Genomic DNA, 25,538 nt, shown 5'->3' with positions numbered 1-25,538 from the left:
AGAGTTTGTCACCCCAATTTTAGTGCTTGCCCTTTGAACAGGACTTGTTTCTGCAAGTACATATTTGTCATAAGCCTAGTGTATATTTTTCAAACAGTGCTTTAAGTAGGATTCAAATAATAACTAAAGGAACTTGAGTTGTCCTTAATGTTTTAGATGCTGTAGATGGCGGCTTTTGAAAATGTAAGGTGGAACTAATTTTGGCCAAGGAGTGGTACTAAACTACTGTTTCTATTTGAACTCGTGCCTTCCCTCCACCCTGTGTATTTTTTAAGGTTTACTAATTATAATTAATTTTCCTTTTCGAAATTCACTTTTAAGAGACGGCTCTGCTAGCTGGCTGCAAGAGCAGGCAGCAAGCCTCATCATTGTAGGCAGAGGAGGGACAGGGTCAAATAGTGGGGCTGTGGCTGGGTGCTAGTGGTGGGGGACTTCGAGAGGGGAACCAGCGGAGAGACTGCAGTGACACTGCCCTCCCCGGGCGGGTGGAAGCATCTCACTGGTGACGGGTCTGAAAGCACGTGGCTACGTCATGGAAAGCCAGTCTTTTCAATGCAAACTTCAACTCCTCCTCCTCCTCCCTCTAATGCCGGTAACTCACATCCAAGGCTGGGCGAGGAATCCGGAGGGGAGATTTCCCTCATGCTCACCGTTGTTGGAAACTGGGAGAGAGAGAGAGGAAGGCAGCAGGGGATCCGAGGCGCTCTCTACCTCCTACCAGCCTGACCAGGGGAGGGGTCACCTAGATTTGCATCTTTTCTTCGTGGTGGTTGAGAACTGCAGGTTCAATCCGATCCCCCTGGGCACTGGCGATTGATTATAAAAAAAAAAAAATCGACACTGGGAGAAGGGAGGCTGTGTCTTCGGCTGTCAGACTCGGAGGTGGTATTGGTGTGTGTGTGTGTGCTGGTGGTTTTTTTTCTTTTTCTTTTTTTCTTTCTTTCTTTCTTTCCTTTTTTTTTTTCCTTTTCTTCTCTCCTAGGGACTACACAATGGCAGTCTTCTCTCAGTGAGATGAATCCTGCTTTGACTCCTGCAGACTCACCCAGCCTCATAGCGATCAACTAAAAGGCTATGGTTTTCTCTTTGGGGATCTTTTGTGCATTACTGCTCTCCCTGGTTAGTTCTGGTCTCAGTTGGGATTTCTTTGCTTTTTTGTTTGGCTTCATGCTGAAAAAGGATTTTTTTGCCAACCCTTTGGTAATAATCCAGTGGTGATCAAGGGGATAAATCATTCACCCTGGCCGAAAAAAAACAATCACTGAGAAGTCTCAAAGAAATATACCACGTGAGGGGAAAAAACTGGGAGAAGATCCGGAATATTATCGTTTTTCCTATGGTAAAACCGGTGCCCCTCTTCAGGAGAACTGATTTCAAATTATTATTATGCAACCACAAGGACCTCTTCTTTCTCAGGGTGTCTAAGCTGCTGGATTGCTTTTCGCCCAAATCAATGTGGTTTCTTTGGAACATTTTCAGCAAAGGAACGCATATGCTGCAGTGTCTTTGTGGCAAGAGTCTTAAGAAAAACAAGAACCCAACTGGTAAGCAAAACATGCATCATGTTATGTTTTTCCTCATAATAACCTGTCTGTTGCTCATTGAGCTAGATCTGCAGTTCGGCTATGCAGGAAGGCAGGGGAAACAGAGAAGGACCAGGACAGTGTTGTGTATAGAGGTGTTGCGTGGATAAACAAGTAACAGCTGGATCGGCGTCTGTGAGCCCCAAATCATTACCAGCATCTCTTGGCTGTGACACAATCCGTCACTAGGAGGGAGGAGGAAACTTTTTTTTTTTCTTTTCTTTTTTTGGAATGTATCTGGTTGACGATGTTTGGTGGAATACTGAAGGGTTTATGGCTTAAGGTTTGGCCCGAGGCAGTTGAAGCTTCGGTAGCTGCCAGGAGAAAGAACCGCGAGCTACCCTGACTCGTGCTGCAGGTCCGGGGACGTAGCTCGGTGCCGAGAACCTGCTCTAGACTTTTTGAGTGGCTTGCACAATATTCGCCACCCCATCACCTTCACCGGAGGAAAAGAGGCCCCTCCGTCGCGGCCCCGCTCCTCCGTCAGCCCCCGCCTCCCGCCCCCGTCTAGCTCCGCGTGCCGAAGTAGGAGCTCCTTCCCCCCGTCTGCCTCCGACACTCCAGCCGCTGGGAAAACTTGAGCAGGGCTCATGCCGGGAGGGACCCCCAGACGGAGCAGACAAGCCCGGTCTCTCTAGTATATGCAGTTAAAACCCCCCTTTTAAAAAGCAGTGTCCTAGCCCGGCGTCTGGGTCCCCCGGGTGGGGTGAGCCTGGCCCCGGGTCCCTGCTTCAGCCTCCCGGCGATCGTGCGCCCCCGTTCCAAAAGGCTCCAACCGGGAAACTTGCGGTACATTACATAAGAAATGCAAATGCAGGTGATTCGGGGAGTCGGGTCCCCGGGGTTCACTTCCCACTAGCTCAGTCTGAGGCGTTTGGGGGCGGCCGCGGAGCTGTGGGCGAGCAAGCCCAGGGAGGCCAGGCCGGAGGGCTGCGTGGAGGCGGCGGCGCGCGGGCGACGAGGCTGCGCGCAGCGGGTCCGGGAGCGGCGCGCGCCGGCGGCGGGCTGTGTGTGGTGTGTCCCCCGGTTCGCTTCAGGCCGGGGAGGGACCCGGGATGGGTGTTCTGTGTCTGGGGCCCAACTGTTGGGGGCGGGGCCCTGGCCGTCCCGCAGTGGCAGCCCGGGTGTCCGAGGCTCCTGCCGCTGGCACTGCGGTGTAGTAGATCATGGATCCCCGCGGGCGCCCTGACACCCCGAGCTCCGCCAGGGGCCGCGCTGTCACCCGGAGCCCCAGCGGCCGGGCAGCAAGTGGCTGCCGCCTCCCTGCCTCCGAAGCTGCCCGATGTAGCCGAGTTGGGCGGCGCGCTCCCAGGGAGCGGCTGCCTGCGGGTGCGGGGGATCGAGAGGAGGAGGAGGGGGGGGAGGGGGGACGAGGGAGGGGGAGGGGGAGGAGGAAGGGGAGGGGAGGGGAGGGGGAAGGAGGGGGAGGAGGAAGGGGAGGGGAGGGGAAGGAGGGGGAGGAGGAAGGGGGGGAGGGGGAGGGGAGGAGGGGGAGGGGAGGGGAGGAGGGGAGGGGAGGGGAGGAGGGGGAGGGTTGGGGGAGGAGGAAGAGGTGTGGGTCGGCGGGGACGGAGGCGGTCGGCGTGGAGGCTGAGCACCCCTGCAGCCCCCTCTGCTGCGGCAGAAGGGAAAGTGCGAGTTCTGAGACCGTCCGGAAGGGCAGATGCTCGCGTGCTGGCGGACGCCGGGCAGTTGCCGTCAGCTGGGACCTTCGGATGGCTGTTGAGTCTGTGGGCGCGGTGCTGCAGCGGGCTCCGTGCCTCTATCCGGGAGTTCTCATCACCGTGCCCTAGCTCTCCCCGCTTTCATCCCGTCCCCCTCTTCTCCCCCCGCCCCCCCCCCCCCCCGCCACCTGATCCCCACCCCCTCCATCCCCGGTCCTTTGACCGTCCTCTCTCCCAACTTAGCGTTTAGCAGCTGTGAGATGATCCCACCATCCCGAGAGTTACCTAAGGAGAAAGCAGTGTGGTCACCTTTCCAACCACGTCTCCAGTTGGGCTGTCAGGTGTACCCTAACCCCGCATCCAGCCCAGCACTTGCTGATGCCTCGGTCATAGCTAGATCTGCAACACTACCATCTCACCCATTCACGCGAAGACCCTTCTGGCGAGACTTCCTAAAGTGGGACAAGCCAAGGGCTGCGGTGGGGTTCCTCCCTCACACAGTAAAATTACTGGTTTTTGAAGCCGCCTTGTGAACACAAGAAGAATCTTGCCTTTGAAAAGATTTAGCTCCCTCTGAGACAGGACTACTAGAAAAGCTTCTTTAGACTTGGCCATTTGTTTAAGGGATCTTGAAGTCAGTCCCTCCGTAGTACTGGAGGGTGGGCTAATTCAGCATGGAACAGTAAGTTTCCTTACTGCCTCTGATAATGTCTTTTTTTTTTTTTTTTTTTTTTTTGTAAACAGTTTTACTGGAAACACTAAGTTTCACCCATACACGATTCAAGATCTTTTTATTACACCTCCCCCACCCCACCCACTTTCATCTCTCTGGAATAAAGTAGATTTTTTTTCCTTCCGAGGCATTTGGAAGGTGTCAAACAAATGACGACTTATTTTTAGAGCAATTTATTTTGCAGCGTATGAATGCTAAAGTACTCGGGGGTGAATTGATGGGTTAACTCAAACTCTGTGTAACAACCACTCTGACTATTCCACTAAGTCTTAGATTGCCAGGGGTGAGAATTCCAACCTGAGAGTTGGAGCATTTTGTAAATTATTTTTTAAATGGGACATTAATGTGTCACACTATGTATCTCACCTTCTAAAAGTTTTGCCTTTTGAGCTTAAACCATCCTATGCGTAGCTATTCCCTTTCAGGATTGTAGTTGGTAAATTCCATTCTCCTTCTGCTATTAACATGAAGCCTAAAATCGTTTGCAGGTTTTTGATCCCAAGATAGCAGTATAACTAAGAAGTTAATTGGGTAATTGAAATAAAACAAAGACTGAAATCCTCTTAACTGTTAAAACCAAAAAGAACAGATTGACTACTACTTATTATGTTATCTTAAATCTAAAACGAGGACAATTAACCAGTTTCAAACGAAGAAGCTCCTCAGAATACCTGCACATACCAGTAGGAGGATCATGAATTTGGTGTAACGACTTATTAGATGAATTTTTCTTCCCAATCTTTGTAAGTTATAAAATAATTTACTGGTTATTCCCACTGCTTTAAGTTGTCAAGAAGTACAGGCAGTTCGGTCAGGGGTTCCTGAGAGGAATGTCAGAGCACTGCTATATAATCAGGTTGGTGTAGAAATAAGCAAATAATAGAGTCATGAACTTAAGGGCAAAGTTACTCATCTACCCAAAAGTTCTTAATTCATGTTTAAATAAGAGGTGTTAATTAAGTAGGTTTGTTTTTAGTTGTTTTTATGTAAGAGTTAACTGGAAAAGAGCATGAAGAATATATTTGCACAATATATGCTTTTTAAAATAAATTGCAAGAGCTTAGAAATCCTGGCTAGAAAGTAAATTCACTGTCTTCATAAACATGTCCAATATCTCGCAATACAACTATTATCAGAGAAGACACGCACACACTTAATGTCCTACCTTCTGTTATTTTCCCAGTAGAGGAATAGCTATATGTTTAGAATAGATGTTACCTGCTTCAACTCTCACTGCATGAGTTATGCAAGGTGACTGTATTTTAGGCAGATCATTAAATAGGGAATACTGAGTCCAAGGCACTTACTTTGCCTGGAGGAGGGTTTGATATGTTTCTTTAAATTAGTACTGAGAGTTTGGACTGACCGATGTGTGTCACAGGCCAGTTTGGGAAATAATCTAGGTCACTGAAATCTGAGCAATGGCTGCTAAGGAAATAAATACGGTTGGAAAAATGAAGTCCACAATAGGAGACTTCCCTGGTGGCGCAGAGGTTAAGACTCTGTGCCTCCAATGCAGGGGGCCCAGGTTGGGGAACTAGATCGCACATGCATGCCGCAACTAGGAGTTTGCATGCCACAACTAAGGAGCCCGCCTACCATAACTAAGGCCCAGCGCAATCAAATAAATAACTATTAAAAAAAAAAACCCAGTCCACACTAAAGATAAATATGAAGGTCGTATCATGGATGTCTCTTCAGATACATAATGTCCAACAGGCAAAGGAAGCCACAGACCCTCAGATACATACAGCTGCTCACACATACAAACTTCCACGGCTTGATAGGATTTTGGAAAGCAGAGATTTTAAGAAAAATTGTAACCAGATGTAATTTTATTGGGTACCAGCGTTTGTGGCAAGGACGAAGCAGATGCCCTAGACCTAGTTCTGAGGAGCACATTTAGAAAATCCCACACACTCACGGCCCTGAGTGTTTCCTCTTCTGAACTGTCTCCCTCTCTGCCATGAAACTTTGAGATGAAACAAGCAGGGCTTGGTAGAAGTCCCTGTCACTTTCTATTTCCTACTTTTTGGGGGTGTCTTCCAGCTCTGCTTTTGCCTTTGACTAAGCTGTTTTAGGTGCCAAAAACATCTGGTGTGCCACTGTTACTCATTTAAATATATGTTATTCTTTGAAAGCTACTTGCTTTACATCTAGGGGCGGTCATGGCTTTGAGAAGTGAGAAAATAGGAAGAGGGAGAGGAAAAAAGAGTAAGCATTTTTCAACCCTTCTCCTCCGCCTGCCGACTCCTCTTGGGTTCCTGTAGAGCCGGGTGAGCCACAAATGGGCCATAACCTGTGCCTTTCTAAACACTGAGCATGTGTAAAATGGAGACATCAAATTCAGACTGCATGGCTGGAACACCAAACAGATGTAATAAGGTCCTTCTCTTTTTAATATGCTTGCCTTCAGCGTGGGATTCCATGTAATATGAGTTGGCCTTGGATTCCATCTAGGAAGCTTCATTACTGAAGTAGCAGAATGAGTTTTGCAGGCAAGTAGCACTTCCTGAACCAAAGGATGGCATGTTAGGTGGGCTTCCAAGTATTGACTTGTTGGGAGTGTTGACTGTTTTGCTTTACGCTTGTTTTAATTTATATCCAAGTTAACAAGTGTGAAATCCAATCAGTGATCATCTAAACTTGGTTTTAACTGGAGATCACTTTAGTTGTACCCATATCCAGCCTGTTCTCATCCTAGGCAGCCTCCCTGAGAACATCCGTTCAAACGATGCATTGCTTTCAGAAGGCGCTAAAGCTAATTCTATAGTTCACGTTTCCCACGCGGAGCCACTCCTTTAAAAACGTTCAAACCCAGTCTTCCATGTTTTAGCAGCACAAACACTGAGGACTTTTGTGAAGTGTTTTTATATCTATTGTAACAAGGACAACCACCAAAGTTTTTGCTCCTTTGTACATTTTGGCATCATAACTCCTCAGCTGACTCATAAGCTTTCTATAAATATGTAGATGTCTCAAAATGGAAGCATTTATTCAAGATAGTTTCTTATGCTTTATGGGGAAACAGTTGGGATGTCTGAACAGTATATTTGAAGCTCCTCTACTAAGTTTTAAATGAGACATTGCATCGTGTCTATATTCTTAATAAAACCTTTGAGCCCGACTTAGTACCACCTCCAGGAGGGACAGTAGGCCAGGGACATACCTGCTGACACGTCCGTGTGCCTGGTGCCATAGTCTGTGTGGTGTTTCTTAGGGTTTTAGATTGTGTACCGTGTACTACATTTCGTTATGAGTTGAACTTGAGCACAGAATGCTGGGGAATTGTCTGAGGGCGACTTCTCAGTTCCTCCATATGCCTCCAGAGGTGCACTAACTTTTTTTTTATGCTATTCTGCTTTTGAAGGACCAAGCATGTCTTGATGTTTTCCCTGTACATTTCTCTAGTTGGTACAAACTAATTTTCTGCTTTGGCCAGAAGTAAAAGTTAGGATGATGAAGGGAAGAGGAGTTGAAAGGAATTATTAGCGCTTTTCCTAAACATGAACGCAAAAAAGGAGGCACAGTGCAGACATGTTTTACAGGGAACACTGAAGTTTTTGTTTATCTAACCTACTAACACCTTCCAAGAAAGTCACCTAACACTTGTTTAGCACTGTTGCCTTTATCGCTTGTCCCCTGACAAAAACTCAGGTTATGACAAGTCTCAGGTTTTCAATACCTTTGTATTAAATTAACTAATGGTGAAAAATAGGGTTCTCTGAGAAAGTTAACTGTGGGACTGTAACTGCCACTGTCATACAATTTACTCGGTTAAGTTCACTTAACGCCTACTCCTTTCCAGCAGTGCCAACCAAGAATGTGCCTTCTAAATGGTAAAACCAAGAAGGAAAAAAAGCTGTTAGTGGCCTTCTTTCTCTTTATGCCCCACGCCAGGGCATACTGAAACATGGTTTGCAAACATTCCCTGGGCTCAGGCCTTCCTCAAACACACAAGCGCATTCACCCCTGTCTGGCCCGCTCAGCCTTTAAATAACAAGTGTTAGGGCACCATTTGGTTCCCTCTGCAAGAGCCCCCCTTCGTTTTCTTTTCTGATCTTTAATGTTCTCCAAAAGAAAGGCATTCCGAAAAACAGTGGAGTGAATTTGAATTGTTTCTCTCTTCCTGTCTGAACTCCTTTCTGTGAAGATGGTCACTGGGGCCATCCGATGTGGCATGTTTCCGTTCTAGAGCGGACAGCACCTAAACAGCCTCGAGTTCCACTTGCTTTGAAAGGAAGGTGCCCCCTCCCTTCCCATTTTGTTCTTTTCCGTTTTAAAGCAGTCATCTGCAAACTTGGTGGCACCCTGCTTTCCCCAAACCACACTCAGCTACTCAGCTTCCGCCCTCCGGAGCCACCGTCAAAGGCGGACGCACGACTGGGGCAGAGCCCCGCTTGCCAGAGCAGAGAGCGGGACGTGGACTGTTTTCTGCTCGCCGCGAGCCGGCCACCTCTGCGGCTCGGATCTGCTTCCAGGAGTCGGGCCGCTCGGGGATCTGGCCGGAGCCGGGCTCGGAGTCTGCTTCATGGAGCCCCGAAGAGAGGAGGCACGCAGGCGACGCGTGGCCTTCCTCCGCTGTGACCCGCGGTCAGAACTCCCGGGACCGGCCACCCCGCGCTCCACGCCTCGGGGCGTCTGGGGCTCTGCGGCGCAATGCGGCGGAAGCGGCCCGTCCGAGCCGCCGTAGCGCGGGAGGTTTCCGTTGCCACAGGGATGACCTCTGACCCTGGAGCGTCTCTGGGGGCTCGGAGGCCGGCGCAGCCGTTGCTATGGAAACCACGTGGCCGCAAGCCGCGGGGTTGGCTAGACGGGGTGCGCGGGCCGTGCCGGCCGTTGATGCGGCGCACGTTGGCGGGCCCGGGGCCGGTGACCCCGCACGCGCCCCGTGACCCCGCACGCGCCCCAGTGCGTTCCGGGGCCGAAGGGCGGCGGAAGAGTTTGGTTCCAGCCCACAGGTGGCCGCCTCCCCGCGACGCACTGCAGGGTTTAGAGGAAAAGGGACTGGGCGGGAGGAAGGAGCTAGCTAGGTGGCGGATGCGCCCAAGTTCCGGACTGGGAGAGCATGAGCCCAGCCCGCAGTAGCTGTTGGGAGGCCGAGGAGGGCTCCTGAAGTTCTCTGGGCCTCAGCTTCTTCGACTGCAATGCAAGGGTATTGATTAGAAAAATCTCAGGTCGGCCCCGCTCTCGTGTTCCAGAAAAATCTCAGGTCGGCCCCGCTCTCGTGTTCCAAGCGTCTTGTAACTTTCCACCGGATCCGGATTCAGAATGAACTTTTCCCTCTTCCGTGTATCTCTCCTGGACTATGTTGAGTATATTTAAGTTGTAGTTTAAACCCGAGGCTATCAGAGATCGAAGGCCACCTGCGGGCTCATGACCGACCTGTTAGAGGTGTGGCAACTCCTTCCCGGTGCAGAGGTGACTCTTCCAAGAGCCGGTTTTGAGTGGTAGGGAAAGCACACTTCACAGCTTTGAACCCTGGAAGAAGACAAGCGTTGTATTTTACTGGTGACACCACCAAGAGCTCTTCATGCATTTTACAGAGTTGTGCGGTTGGTGCTGAAACAGATGGCACTCCTTTGTTGTATTCCCCAGATATCTTTTCCTGCAGTCTCGAAACAGTTTTTGGAGAGGACTCAACCTACCTTGGCTTGTTTTTCCTTCTGTTATCTTGGACTGTTGGGAAGAATCACAAGCATTTTCACATCTGAAAGCACACACACAACTTCTCTGTATATAGGAGTTGAAAAAGACTATTTTGAGGGTATGATAAAGCAAGCTCACTAGTTTATAAAAGAACAGCTAGATCCAAAATGTGTTTCGGCGGATGGAGTAGGTTAAGGTTACCTGCTCAGATGGCTTTACACTTTTTAAAGACTTTTTGTTGGCCTAGTTTCCAAATAGTCTTTTTACCTTTCTTTGTTCCCCTGTGATAAGAATTACCTCCCTGAAGTTTGCTTTTCAAAGAACTGGCCATAAGTTCCTCAAGAAGACTGGGTAGAATATTTACATCTCAAGGCACAGGGAAAGAGAGTGCCTCCAAGAAGGACTTTTGTTTCCCAAATCCAGAATTTTACAATACGTGCCAGCATAGGGGATGTTTTGGGATTGGTATAAAGGATAGATGGGCTTTGAATTGCTTCAGTAGCTGCATTTCTGTTCTTACAAAGACTCAGTTCCTGAGACAGGGATACGTTTTAATTCTTCAAAGAATTGAGTTGCAACCTTTATGACATCAAAGGGCTGATCACCCATCCAGCTACATTATCTTCTGTTTGCATCTTTAGATCTGGGAGAAGGTCTTCAACTAAGATGGAAATAAAAAGATTTCTGTGTTCTAGATTTAGAGCTTTTTGTTTTGGAAGGTCTTTCCATCTGGGTATACATAGTTTCACTTAGCTTAGGGGAGGAGGCCTCAAAAAAAGTTCCTATCAGGCTCTGAATATCAGCTTCCAGTCTGGCCAACTTCTCACAGTAGAGCTACTTAAAAAAAAAAGGTTTTTTTGGTTTTTTTTAAAATATCTTGTCAGGTTTCAGCCGAGACAAACAGTAAATATTCCTGGCAGTACTGAACAACCTGTCGGACTCAAGAGGTGTCCCCAAAGAATGTGCAACAGATCCTACCCTCCCAAGATCCAGAGCCACATCCAAAGGTAGCCAAAGAAAGACTTAGCTCCCCTGAGCGCTGGCAACGATCAGTAGGACACTAGCTGCAAGTGGAGTGCAGTCCACACTTCTGTCCGGCCGTATCTTGAGGGCCCTCAGCCTGATGGTTCCCAGGCCAAGTTCTCAAGACCCAAAATGAGACAAACAAGAAGGCAATAGCTGTCCCTGGGAGAGAAAGGATCCACAACCAGTGCATCTTGGAAAGGAGGGAACAGCATGAGATTTTCCCTTCCTCTCTCAACTGGGCACTACAGACAGAGATGCAGGAGAGCTGACTCTGGTAAGAATTCTCTGGCATCTGCCAGTTTTCTTAGGCTCCAGAGCAAGTGGGGTTTAAAGTAGAGTGTAGCTCTGGCACCTACCTGAATTTGGCAAGGTTTTTCACTGATTTTAACTTGAGTTTCCTATTGGCTGCTTAAGAGAATAACTGGTAGTGGTTTACTGGCTTCCTGGAGAATCCCTTGGAGTCCCATGAGCTCTGAGAGGGGTGCATTTTGGAGCCACCCTTCGGCGGTAGGTGTGGGCGCATCTGTACTGTCACTAATTTGTTTATGGTCCTGTAGTTTCTTCAGAGTGGAAAGGCAATTCAGATAGAGGACGAACAGGCTGTGAGGACTGCGGTGACGGATAGGGGGAGAGGTAGAAGTCACTACTTAGAGTCTTCTGCTTGGGGTGCCTCTTGTGTCCTTAATTTTTCATTAGCCATTTGCAGCGAATCTTGCAGTAAAGCTGTTTTGGAATCTTGAAGCCTTTTGGTCAGCTTTACCCTTTAGATAATCATTATGGCAACAGTGTGGAAAATATCTTTGTGTGGAGCGGGCTTGAAGGTAAGAAAGGCCACAGAGGAAGTGGTGAGGCCAAAAGTAAGGCAGTGACAGGGGCTGGAGAGGAAGTGGAGTCCCTCTATCTCAGTGGCCAGTTTGAATTTGGGAAGGGAAAAGAGGGAGGTGTCTAGGATGTTCTGACCGCAGGGTTTTGATTTGGACCCTTCCTTTTGATGCTGAGCCACTGACCATTCGCCAGTAGACCGCTCCTGTCTCCTCAAAGCACGGAGCAAAAACTTGACTCTCTCCAGACTGTTTGTATTCGAGGGGCTGTGGTAACTTTTAATAGCAAGTAGAAAACTTTGACAAGTTTCTCCTTCTAGATCGTAATTTAAGTAGGCGGTTCTAGGAGAATTGCTCTGGGATAAAGGGTTTGTTTTCTTGACTCCAAACCTGAAAGTCCGTAGGGATTAAAAAAATGCCTTACAATAAAGGTAAGTCAAAGGTTTTTTTTGTTTTAAATGATATACAGTTCTTTGTTGATAGTCGATGATTTGTGTGCAATACTTTGTTCCATTTGAGGAGTCAAATAATACAATTAAAAGCCAATTTTTCAGATTATTCAGGTCTGGCAAGAAAAGAGAAGGAAGTGTGAACTGTACTGAATTTACATATGTAAGTTTGTGCAGCTGCTTCTTGGGTAGCAATGAATGTAGTTGTAATGAAAACGCCTTCTTCCCCCTGTAACATCTTGTTGTCTGCGCAATGACAGTGGATCACTGAGGGGTGGGGAAGCTAGCCTCTTCTGTAATGCTGCTAGATAAGGTGTAGTTTGGGACAGACTGTCATCTCTATTCTTTCCACTTCCTGTGCGCAGCACGTGGCATACCACTGTCGTAGTTTAAAAAAGCAGAGATGTGAAAATAAGAAGAGGCTCGAAGATGAAAACATTTGTAGGGTTTCTGTTTTTTTCTTAAACAAACACTTCCTTCAGAGTCTGAAACTCATGTTTTTTGGTTGTGTTTCTGTTGTACCCCAGGTGTTACTGCTTGTAAGCAAAGAAAGGGCTCTGTTTGCTAGGAGGCCTGAATCACTTTCCGAATTAAACACTCAGCAGTTATCATCATTCTGCCGCAACATGTTCGTAATTATTTTTTCTTGTACATGTAAACTTTCCACTCATACGCCAATTAAGTGACATAAAATTCCTCATACATCAGATATATAATAATAAATATAAAATATTGGAAATAATAGAATGGATACTAAATGTTAGAAATATTTTAACGGTACGGTAACAAATTTAAAAATAAATAAATTTGAAAAAGATAGGAATTGGGGGGATCGTGATTGTTTATTGTTTATCTTTCCTCATTAGATTTCCTTTTAAAATCTTGGGAATCATCTTAAAGAACACGGTGCTCCTCCGGTGGCTCTGGTCCACCTGCGGCACACGCGCCTTTTCGTGGGGCCGTGAACCCCTGACGTGCGTGCTACAGGTGGCGTGTGGCCTGATCTGCAGAACTGTGCAGTCCTGCTACTCTGTTTTCCATCACTGAGGATTGCCCCCCCCCCCCCCCCGTCCCGCTCTCCTTGTCTGTGTGCTGTCGTCATACTCGAGATTTTGTCCTCTCGCGTCTTTCCTTTAGTTGTGTCTGTCAAAAGGTTTGTCATCAATTTAACTCTTCAGGCAACGCTGGGATTAGTATTCAACTAGCTTTTCAACTTTTACATGTATTACATTAGGGGAAAAAGGCAAAAAATGCTAACAATGTAGTTGTGAGACAGTAAATGGGACACATCTGTCTGAACTAGAGACACTTACCCAAAGTAGCATTTATCTGACTTAAATTTTTCTTTCTGTGCTTCAAATAACATGTTAAAAAAACTGTGATGTGGATCTGTTGCTTTAGTAGGTTATATAATTAAATAATTTGGGGATATTATTATAATTATTCTACCTAATAGTCCCACTAATGAGTGCCTTTAAACTTACTAGATTTTAAAAGACTTATTGCTCTTCTACTTGAACAGAAATATCCGGAATTATTCTGAATCCTGTATTAGTATTTATGCTCTAAGTAATAATAAAAAACTAGCTTTATAGGATGCTTTCTATGTACTAGATACTTTATCTGTATTACCGAATTTAGTCCTCAAAAACCATATGTAGGAACTTTCCTTATATTTATCTGAAAAAGGATGGCACCCAGGCATGAAGAGGTTAAGGAATGTGCCTGATGGCACCCAGCCACTGGTTGAAAACCGAGCAGTCTTTCTTCAGAGACATGCTCTTCAGCTCCTGCATTGCAGCTACCGCCCTCAAGACTGTGTTCAAAGCGTGTATGTGAAAGTGGCTGGGGTCGTCTCAGTGTTTCTGTGAATCATTATATCCTGAAACTAAAGGGGAATGCAACATATTCAGTGTCTGCAACGTGTTCAGATATTTAGAATTTGTAATGCTTTTTTATTGAGTGTAATTTACATACATTAAAATGCACAGCTCTTAACTGTAGAGTTTGATGTCTTTTGACTATGCCAGACACCGCATTTAAGATACAGAGTATTCTCATCACCCAGAAACCTCATTCTCAGTTCGCTTCAGTTCCCACCCGTGGCTTCTGTGAGAGGCAGCCACCGTTCTGCTCTCTGACTTTACCTTAGCCTGTACGAGAGCCTCAGATCATCAGATGCCGGAGTCCTCACGTCCTTGAGTTTGCCTTTTTCACTCTACACGTTGTTGTTTTTGAGATCCACCTATACCATCGCACGTGAGATGTGTAGACTTCCATGCGGTAACTTCTGTTTTCTTTTGTAAACTACAAACTCCTAATTGAACACACCCACTTTTAGTTAACATCCCAAAGTTGCCTGAAACTACAAGGGGTTCGCAAGCCGACCCGGCCCAGTTACAGAGATGCTGGCTGAGGACGGAGGCTCCTGGGTCAGAAGAGAGAAAGGACTGGATCACTCAGGGCACAGCAGGCGCCACGTTCTTGTTTCCCTGGTCCTGACGTCTCCCAGGGGCAGTGCTGAGTAGCCGAGGTGGATGCCAGCGCACAATGGATTTGTGTCACAGCTGAGGACCTCTGAGTTTAGGGAATCCCCCTTCTTTGAAGGAACGTCTTTCAAAACTGCCCAACCTTGGCCCCGCAGGGAGCCATGGCCTTTATTATCCTGGGGTGGGGGTGGGGGAATCGCCCTCTAACCTGGAAGCACTATGTTTAGAGTGAAAGGTTGTCTGCAATGCAGATATCCTCGTGAAGATAGTCTGAGTCAGAAGCTCTTAGGAGACAGAGCAGAAATCCCACGGATAAGTTGGTCCTTAAATCTGTTTCTGCACGGCAACCTTTTCTTCCCTTTCTGGTTTCTTCAGGACTGTCTTTTCTTGTTCCAAAGATGCACTTAGCATAGAGAAAAAGTTATTTGGAAATCATCTAGAAAAATGATCCTGAGGTTTTGAGAAGACAGACAGTATACAATCTATACAATAAACCTATGAGTATTTATTAAGTAACTATTTGTGGTAAGTTCCATGTTAGTTACCGGGAGAGATTGAAAACATTCCATAAGGATTTGGTCTCTGGCCCCAAAGTACTTAGGCTCAGTGTACAAGAGAACACCAGTCATGAGAGAGCCTTGAACGATGGACGGCCGCGGGTCGTCTGTAGGAGACCCATCAAAGATGAGCCGGGAAGAAAGGGAAATCTTGTCGAGAAGTGTAACCTGAGCTGACCTTTGAAAGCGTGTTTCATTTGGCAGGAGAGATAAGTATATTCTTGGCAACCGGAGCAACCGTGAGTGAAAGTCAAAGGCTGAAAGGTTCATGGCTGGGGATTTGGGGAACGTTAATGGAATCTTATGTTTGGGGATTAGAGGAATCAGAATTTGGAGTCCAAAAGCCTGGCAGAGGAGTTAGACCGGATGTGGTGAAACTTAGTGAACTAGAGAATGTTTCTGGAGTGGGAAGACACAGCAACTTCGTTTGTAGCACCTAAGGTACTTGGGGCAGCAGTTAATTTCCCAGTAAGATGATGGTTTCTAGCGAAACATCGCTGGACTGAAAGTGTCACAGGCTATTTGGCTACAGGGAAATCTCCAGCAGTTTGAACCACAATTTCTTACACGAGAATCCTGATAAACTGCTCTGGCGTGAGCAGCAGATCTATGAGTAACCCTTGATGACCGTTGCTTAGTGGAGAGGTGCATTAAGGAACAATTTGCTGAAAGCACAACTTTTGGAAATGGATTTTGATTTTCTGCTCCTTTCTGTTATAAAATTTGAATTGTTTTAGGGGGTCATTATCTATTTCTCGGTTATCTGAACACTTAAGAATGCCACACAATTTATAAAATAATATTTTAAGGATATCACTTGTTAAAACAGGAGCACTAATTCAATTCTCAATGGCCATTTAAACTTTACAAATACATAACTAGTAATGCTTTATAAGCAGCAGTTTCAATTTTTTTTGATTTAGAACTGGGATCCTTGTTAGAGATCTTAGTTTATAAGTTTATAAAATGCACATTTATAGGGTCACAAGCATAATTCATACAAGTACGGGAAGGGATTCATTTTAGGTGGTGATAACAGTTGTAGACACCCTGTGCTGGGAGCAAATTAGCAGCATAAACCTGAATTCTGTCATTTCAGTGGGTAGTGAGTGAGTGATTTAACAACTTTTTGGGGGGTGTCAATTAGTGTAAAAGCAACAGACAGCTGCACAGTGAAAAAGGTCTGAATGCTACAGAGGTAAGGGTCTGAATGTTGTTGCATTAACATCGTTTTGAATAAAAAAATGTGCATCTAAAGATGCCACAGTCCAAGTTGCGTCATACAGACTGCCACAGCTATACATACACTTGCTTACTCAGTGTCTTGGTGACCGCTAATATTTGTGAGAGCCTTCAGAAAAGGAAATTAGGGTCATTCAGCTCGCTCAGTGCATCATAATCTTGCTCTCTTATTTTTATTACTCAAAGCAGAAGGAGGAGTTACCTCTGTGAATCTTGGTAACAGTTTTTTTTGCCTAACTATGCTTTTGCTTTCACTGTTACAATTTTAACATAAGACGGATCTTTGGCCCTTTCTTTCTTGTATTCCTTTAAATTTATAATTGGTAGAAATACTTTTAAATATTGTTGTATATATATATTTTTTTCGTGATGTCTGATCTAATTTATTTGTTACTCTTAGAACATCTCATTTTTTTTTTTTTTTTTTTTTTTTTGCTGTATGCGGGCCTCTCACTGCTGTGGCCTCTCCCGTTGCGGAGCACAGGCTCCGGACGCGCAGGCCCAGCGGCCATGGTCCACGGGCCCAGTTGCTCCGCGGCATGTGGGATCTTCCCGGACCAGGGCACGAACCCGTGTCTCCCGCATCGGCAGGCGGACTCTCAACCACTGCGCCACCAGGGAAGCCCAGAACATCTCATTTTTGACTGGACTCAGACTTAGAAGCAGAAGCTCTCAGAGAGGACAGCCTCCGTCTCTTGGCAATCTGTTCCTGGCGATTTTCTTTGTCCTCCTTCATTCTCTTGGCCAAAAGTTTAGCATATTCTGCAGCCTCTTCTTTATTTTTCTTAGTACACTGTTTCTTCAGAGCAATACACCAACGTGTGCGTTGCAGAACGCGTGGAGTAACAAGACGCTGAATCTTGGGTGCTTTGGTCCTAGGTTTCTTACGTTCTTTGTTTAGGGGCTTTCTCACAACATACTGGTGGACGTCATCTTCTTCAGAGAGACTGAAAACTTTGTGGGTTCTGCTAGCTCTTTTGGGCCCCAGGCGACGAGGCTCCGTAGTATCCGTGAGCCCAGGAATATCCTTCTCCCCTTTTTTTTGCGATGACCAAATTGAGAATGCTCAGATTGGCCTCCACAATGCAACCCTGTACAGATTTGCGCTTTCTTTCTCCAGTCCTCCTTGGTCTGTAACAGGAATGCCCCTTACTCGGTAGCAGGTGGACCCATCCATGGGTCAAGACACTCTGCTTCATGGGGAAACCCTGTTTGTCATTTCCACCACTGATGTGGACCACATAACCCTTCCATTCTTCACCCAGAGCGTCAGCAGCAACTTCCATGGCCATACGCTTCTCAGAAAAGGTACGAATGAAGGTTTCTCCTTCATTCATGCCAACATACACCTCCCATTCCATTACACAGAAACTTCACTCATTTTCCAGTGACTTGAGCTGAAAAACACCCTCGGGTCCATGTGTGTAGGTTACCACCAGCATAATTTTCTATACCAAAATAATGAAATCATAGCAAATTAGCATAAGGAAACCTACCACAAATACATTCTTACTTTAAAGGTCATGGCCCAGCCCCGCTGCAGCCTCACGGGCCGTAATGAGCGCTAACAAGTGATAACGGTTCAATGTGTCTGTGACGGTGTCTACTTCTGAGACCACCGCTTAGCGCACTGTGTCTCATGGAACAGTGCTCCGCCTACCCGACCACATCAACCAGTGTTAAGTTTAACTAGCACCATCCTTGTTAGAGGTCAGCTCGAACGTGAAGAAACAGTAGCCAAGGCAAAGGCCTTTAGTGTGGCAGCTTCATGGTCCTGGGTACACATAATGACCCTACTGTTGTCCCTCCGGTCACAGCAGGGGCCTACATACAGTCCAAGGAAGGAAGTCTCTTCCTCTGTGTTAAGCACTGAGCCCCACGGGGTCTATCAGGGAAACCTTTCTGCTGTGTCAGTGCCTTTTATCAAGTGATGTAAAACTTGGAAACTAGTCTCAATAAATGCCATTAGATTTTTGAAAAGAAATAAAACTAGATGCTGAGATCGGCAGCAGAGGATGGCATGGCTGAACAGTAAGGTGTGTCTACTTCCTATATCAGGCTTACTAGTCAGGCACCTTGGCGTTGGACTTTATGGATTGGTACAGTCTAACTAGCACTTTAAACTTCTCTCAAATAAGTAGGCCATTTAGGTAACTTAGAAGTTAGTTTTGTTACCTCCAAATATATGGTATCTTAGTCTTTCTAGGCGGAGTAGGGGGGATGTGGAAGGTTAGAGAACGGTGGAAGAGTTGCTGGGGATGGTCGGTGCCGGAGCTAAGGAAGCAATACTGACAGAGATGGACGGGACACACTCATTCACCCTCCTCCCCCTTTTCTCTCCCATTTCGTTTTCCCTTTGCCACTGCCAGTTATGTCAGGAGACTCTGCTTGTTGGACCAAATGAGGGATGGATTTGGGCTGGAGTGTTCCAAAGAGGATGAAGAGTCCATAGCTGTCCTTAGATGGCATTTCATGGTAAATGGGGTACATTTTTTTAAAACATCTTTATTCGAGTATAATTGCTTTACAACGGTGTGTTAGTTTCTGCTTTATAACAGAGTGAATCAGCCGTACATATACATATATCCCCATATCTCCTCCCTCTTGCGTCTCCCTCCCACCCTCCCTATCCCACCCCTCTAGGTGGTCACAAAGCACCGAGCTGGTCTCCCTGTGCTATGCGGCTGCTTCCCGCTAGCTATCTATTTTACGTTTGGTAGTGTATATATGTCCATGCCGCTCTCTCACTTCGTCCCAGCTTACCTTTCCCCCTCCCTGTGTCCTCAAGTCCATTCTCTATGTCTGTGTCTTTATTCCTGTCCTGCCCCTAGGTTTTTCAGAACCATTTTCTTTTTTTTTTTTTTTTTTAGATTCCATATGTATGTGTTAGCATACGGTATTTGTTTTTCTCTTTCTGACTTACTTCACTCTGTATGATAGACTCTATGGGTACATTTTTAAGTTGAAAAATACAGTGAAGGTAGCAACAACTGTAAAATAGGTTATGACTGGAAATTGGTTTATTTTCCCACAAAACCGACTAGCAATACCCTTGGGGGTCTTTGTGCATTTTTTGTACTTTTAAATTTGTTTACTTGGTTCTCAGTGGGCATACTTATCTTTTTTTTTTTTTAATTTATTTATTTTTAATTTTTGGCTGCATTGGGTCTTTGTTGCTGCGCGTGGGCTTTCTCTAGTTGCAGCGAGCAGGGGCTACTTTTCGTTGCGGTGCGCGGGCTTCTCTTTGCAGTGGCTTCTCTTGTTGCGGAGCATGGGCTCGAGGTGCGCAGGCTTCAGTAGTTGTGGTGCGTGGGCCCAGTAGTTGTGGCTGGCGGGCTCTAGAGCACCAGCTCAGTACTTTTGGCGCTTGGGCTTAGTTGCCCCACGGCATGTGGGATCTTCCCGGACCAAGGCTTGAACCCGTGTCCCCTGCATCGGCAGGTGGATTCTTAACCACTGTGCCCCCAAGGGAGTCCCTGGGTATACTTATTTAATGAATAATGCCTACTTTTACTGTAGTTTAGCCTATAAGCACTTAAAAAAATTAATACCCTTATAAAACTTATAAGCACTTTAAGGAAATTAATGCCATTGTGAAAATAAAACACTTTATAGATATAGGGAATGAGCAATTTTTATATATTTATCTCTGATTAAAATATTACTCTGACTCTTCTTACCTATGTTCATCTATGTTCAAAGCATGGGCATTTCATTAATATACTGACAATATGATACTGTATTTACATATAATTTGTTTGCTTAACTTTAATGTTAATTCCCTGAGGCTCACAATTCACTGTGAGTTACACATCTTACTTTTATTGATATTTAAATTTACTCTGGTTCACCTCTTAAATATCTCATGCAAAACTTAAACATTCCTTGATATGAATGTCATCTGAAGTTGTAAGAGAAAAACCCCTCCTGTTATATCTTACTTTGCTTTGTTAAAAAAAAAAAAAATCACCCTATTCTCCAGTAAAGTCCTGTCACTGTAAATGTGCAGAGGCTTTCCTACAGCAGGTGGACATTCTCAGGGCCAATCGTAGGTGGAAAGGTTCAGACATGAACTTGAACCCTGAAAGTGGGAGTTAACTGTATAGGAAAAGAAACTTCATGCTCTCCTTAATACTTCTCTTGGGTTTGGATATTAGGTTGCTAGATGTAATTAGGCATTTTTGGCAGGTGGGATGCTGAGTAGGGAGGCATCCATGTACTGAACTCCAAGCTGAAAACAGGAAAACTGTATGCTAGATTATCCAGTTCCATGATAGTCTGTGTTGATTTCCTTTGTGTGATATCCAAATATTTAATTACCTTACATTTAAGTATTGCAGCCCTGCCTTGGCTGTGCACTAGAGAATTAAGAGAAGAGCCCTTCACCTTTACTTGAACCAGAGTATTAAACTCAGAGCAGTGCCAATATTCCCTCTCTGGTAGCTGTCATTAGTGAGATACCCAAAGGGGAGATACAGCTCAGGAGACATAGCTAAGGCTCTGAAAGGCCTGGTTTGAAAACTTTGGAAGATCTCAGTTTTATTATCTTAAGGGATATAATACATTTTTCCTTCAGAGCTAAATTTCTTGTTCTCTGATAACAAAAAAATGTTTTATTTTTAATTACATTGCCAGGGAAGAGTGCAGTTATGAGATGATTTTTACTTCACCTCCCTAACTTGTTTATTTGGACCCCCAAACTTTAAGAGCAGGTGGAATTGTTACAGCATGTTAGCATGCTGGCGTTCTTTTGCCTTAATCTATATGCACATTTAACATCCAGAAACATATAGTAAATTTTTGCCCATTGAATTCTCTGTGCATGTGTGTGTGTGCATATGCATATGTGTGTATATATCTCCACATTATGTAGGTGTACATGTGATATACAAGTGAATCAAACATAGGCATATCTCTTTGCTATTTCCTTATTCTCTGGTGTGAAACATACTTCCAGATGCCTTGTGGATTTGCTGAATGAATGCCTTCAGAATAAGTTTGATTTACTTGAAAATAATATTTTTCTTAATGTCCTTAATTTAGATATCTCCAATCTAAACTGGGGAGTAGAGCTCTGAGTACAAATAACCACTTTAATAGAGGTTTTTGATGATATTATTATAGTGTTAAAAAATGAAACATTTAAAAATCTGGATTTTGATTTGCCTGGGTATTTCCCTTTAACAGGAAGCATAGAAAAACCTCAGTTTTTTATGTCCTCCTCCCTATTGTAGAAGGATCTTCTGGTACGAGTCCAAGTCAGATGATTTTATCTTCTTCTGGCTTGTGCTGGCCAAGGTGTCCCCAGCCCTATTGATTGAGGTGGCTAGTTCTGCGACCCCTGTGTCTGAAGACCACTCAGTGCTTCTGTGTTCTAACTGTCTTCCTTTGACAACTCCTGTTAGATAGGTGTATATTTTAAAACTAATTTTGGTTGCCGTTATGTTTTTTTTTTTTACTGACAAGGACAGCAGTGTGTGTGCGAACTTTGGAGTTAGATAAAGATTGGAATCGTAGCTGTAATTCTCTGTACCTCGGAGTTGGTTTTGTTTGTTAGCTTATTTTTGGTTTTGGTAGTAGAGGGACAATACTTCCCTTACGTGTTTGTAGTGACTAAAGGAGAATATATAAATAAAGCACCTAACAGAATACCCACCACATGGACATTTATTTATTTATCAGTTCCTTCCACGCCATTTCCTTTTCAGAAACAATTTTAGTTTCTTTCCTACGTTTTCCAGTGGGTGACCTATGCTAAAATTATCATTTTTTGTTAATTAATATAATATTTTAAAGTTTTACCTATAGTTAATACTATAGGATACGTAAACGAATTCTTAAACAGTGTCCAAGTAGAGGTTGAACGAAGGCAGATTTAGAGGCCCAGTAAGATCCATGTTCTTGCTGAGCCTCCTTTCGTACTTTATGGGCCTGACCAGGTCTTTACTCACAAGCCTTCAGGGCCTAAAGGAGCCTGAAACATTTTGTATTTTGCCCAGAGTGGGACTGGCTGCAAATAGACAGTTTTGGATTCATAGATTTTTCTTGAGCTAAAGAACATTGTCAAATATCTGTGAGAGAATGTTTCAGTATCTGCCTTTCCTGTGTGTCTTATAGAGTTGAGTCTTGGTCATCTGTATGTACCAAAATGAGTATTTTGAAATATTTGATATGCTTTTGTAATATGTATAGTTTATTTTTTATTGTTATCTTCCTTAATTGCTTATACCTAACAATAATTACCTAAAAAATGTTGAGGTAAATTTTGTGGGTTGTTCCCGTTCTGAGGCTTTTTACCTTAGTTATAAATGAGTGAAACATGTTCTAAAGCAACCTTTCCTATCATTGTTCTGCTAAGAGTCACTGCCCAACTTTTTTTTTTTTTAACTTCTTTGGATTTAAGAATCTCATTTGTAGTTTTGAACTCTTTATTTTGCTCCTGAGCTTTCATTTCCTTTCACTACCCATCCCCCCACCATTGTGTATTTAAGTCTTAGTTTTGCTACTGGACATGCCGCTTATACCGTGAAAGCTATAAATAGCTTGTCCTGCCAATTTTGTATTATCTGTGAAAATTGTAGCCCCTTTCTTTGTTCCTACCTGACTACTTCAGGCTCTGTCATTCAGTTATTTTCTTTAGGAGTAAAAATAACCTAGTATTTAAAGTCTAGCTTGAATTTGCCTCTTTCAGGGGCCTTGTAGGAAACGCTCTGCTTGTAAATGAGAATCCCGTCTTGGTGGTTGGGAGAGAGGTTGGACCCCACGCGCATACTTCCCACTCCAGGGCTCAGGTGACAGGCGCTGTTTCTAAGACCTGGAGCCACTGGGCTTGTGATGGCTACTTGTTACTTGGCAGTCACAACAGAAAACAGCCTTTTCTTTTTCTTGGGAATACCACTGGACAACACAAAACTTCAACGTGCTGGGAAAACATAGTTTAGAGAACCTAGCAAGTGAAAATGACTTGATTCAAAATGTCAACCAACTACTAATTATTTAACTGGTTTCCTGTTGAATATTTAATATGATACCAGGAGCAATGAAGTTTCACTAAAAGTTACTTTGTGCTTCCTTTAGTATTTACTTACTTTATTTATTTAGAATTATATCGTAATGGGAGTTCTTTCCAGAAGATGCTGTGCAGGAGGAAAATACATCTTCAAGAGCGCTGTACGGGCTTCCCTGGTGACGCAGTGGTTGAGAATCCGCCTGCCGATGCAGGGGACATGGGTTCGTGCCCCGGTCCGGGAAGATCCCACATGCCGCAGAGCGGCTGGGCCCGTGAGCCGTGGCCGCTGAGCCTGTGCGTCCGGAGCCTGCGCTCCGCAATGGAAGAGGCCACGACAGTGAGAGGCCCACGTACCACAAAAAAAAAAAAAAAAAAAAAAGAAGAGCGCTGTAGACTGTGGGCAGTTGTAGCTACTCCTCAGAAGAGAGGCCTGGGCCACACATGCTGGCATCATCCGTGTGTGGCTGGTAACTGAAAACTTAGGAATGAATGAAGGACGGAGGAGAGAAAGAGGGAAAGGAGAAGACAGCCTGGAACAGGGTCCTTAACAGACTCCAGTGCTGAATAAAATAATAAGCCAGCCAGGCATTTTTATTGACAGCAGAACCAGCTGACTTATTGCTTAGAATTTGCAAATCAGTGTGAAAAATGGACTCTAGATACTACAGCTTCTGAATTAATAGTTTTTTCTTTTCTGTAGGGTTTGAGCTCAATAAAGAAAGAAGATTCATTAGGGCACACTGTTCCTTTGGTTATGATTTTTTTGTTTTACGTGTATAGTTTTCAGTCTGTTGTTGATATTTTTAAGGAGCAGGATTGAAAAAAGAAAGCAGAGGGCTTTTATCGATACTTTATTTGCTGAGTTGAGGTTGGGTTTTCTTCAACTAAGAAGTGGTTATCTTGTATGGAAGGGAATTCAGGTGAATATTTCTCATTACTGGAATTTGGAGGACACAGTCTTAAAATAGAAACTACAGTTTATACTTCCAAATATAGCTTCCCATATAAACAGTCTTATCATCTGAAGGTCGGGTCCTTAATTTGCTTCATTTAGAAGGTAGATTTTATGTGATAGATTTAACTTGATTTTTTAAAATTGATAAAACCTTGCTTAGTCTTCTACATCATTATCATTAAAGAATTATAATTCGTGTCAAAGAGCTGCCTTTCCAGTCATTAGCATATACTCCAAAGTCTTATCCCTTTAGCTAAAACATTTTACTATCTGTATAGCACTGTCTGCTGGCTCCGATTTGATCACAGCTGTGATCGGTTCCCTGTGCTGGAATTAGGGACACGGAGCCCAGCCTCCTCCCGTCTCCTGCCGAGCATCTGCCTCTGGATCGATCCCGATCCCGGGTCTAGCGGTGGAGATTAACCGACACCACATGTGGATGTGGGTTTCACTTGGGCCGCGTGGCTGTGGTAGCGGAGGTATTGTTTTTGTCAGAGTGAGTGACCTTTCCTGGCATTCTCTGCATTTCCAGTTCTGCTGGGTACGGTCAGCTCAAATGACTGGCCAGTAGTGACGATGTATTTACTTAGTCCAAGTCTTCCTGTAACTGCAGCTCTGGTACGTTGTTCTGCCTGTCTAGACTCTCGTGTGCGGACGCTTAGTTTTCCGCAATAGGATTCAGCAAACGTCTGTTAATTGACATTCTCTCATATCTCACGTGTTCTTTATACTGTGGGATCAGCATGTCTCACTAGCTAGCTGGCTATTTTTATGCAATTGTTTCAAGTTATTGGGAATTTAAACTACCAATAGATCTGTGTTACTTTAGAAGATTTCACTTTAGCCCTTGATTTAAAAAACCTCTAGGAGGTTTTGCATAACAAAATCCCTCTCGGTAAATGTTTACGGAGGTGAAAGAGTCGGACACACCTGCGTGTTGATATACTTAAAGTCTGACCTACAGCTTTAAAATTTTACTTTGATATTTATTCTCCTTCAATAAAATACATAAGGTATGGATTTTGCACCGATAAGAAAATACTTCTGCCTGTTACCCCTCCTTCACAACTGGACATAATCTCTTAAATGAACTATCGTGCACTTAAACTTCAAACATACTTGCCTTATTTTTGTATTAACAGCCATTTGTGCCTATTAAATTGTAAATTCCAGTAAGATCTGAGACTCCAGTGAGGTCAGTAACTCATTATTTAATATTCAGTACCTAGAGGAGTGTCGTGCGGATGGTAGATCCTCAGAAGCTACTGAATAATTGACTTGATTGAATTATTCATGTTTAATATCTCTTCAATGTGTAATCTAGAGAAGATAGGATACTCTAAGGAGGAGGTGTAAATAAT

At 44.6% G+C, this 25,538-nt stretch overlaps 1 protein-coding gene and 1 pseudogene across 3 annotated transcripts in view; one reads left to right on the top strand and one right to left on the bottom strand.

Moving 5' to 3' along the window:
- FGF14 (fibroblast growth factor 14) overlaps window positions 1-25,538 on the top strand; it is a 718,038-nt gene that overhangs the window by 93,161 nt on the left and 599,339 nt on the right. The window contains exon 1 of one of the 3 annotated variants that reach the window (XM_059042417.2): window positions 522-1,544. The exons of 1 other annotated variant lie outside the window; for it this stretch is intronic. In XM_059042417.2, coding sequence (XP_058898400.1) covers window positions 1,337-1,544 — 208 coding nt within the window. In that variant the 5' untranslated portion in view covers window positions 522-1,336. Of the gene's footprint in view, window positions 1-521; window positions 1,545-2,110; window positions 2,401-25,538 lie in introns of those variants that run through there. One more of the 3 variants, XM_067016975.1, reaches the window with a different exon arrangement.
- LOC131743575 (small ribosomal subunit protein eS6-like) lies at window positions 16,845-17,550 on the bottom strand (annotated as a pseudogene).

Source organism: Kogia breviceps, chromosome 16, assembly GCF_026419965.1.
Source record: "Kogia breviceps isolate mKogBre1 chromosome 16, mKogBre1 haplotype 1, whole genome shotgun sequence".
Taxonomy (NCBI): Eukaryota; Metazoa; Chordata; class Mammalia; order Artiodactyla; family Physeteridae; genus Kogia; species Kogia breviceps.
Note: the sequence above shows the minus strand (reverse complement) of the source record. Positions and strands in the feature narration are given on the sequence as shown.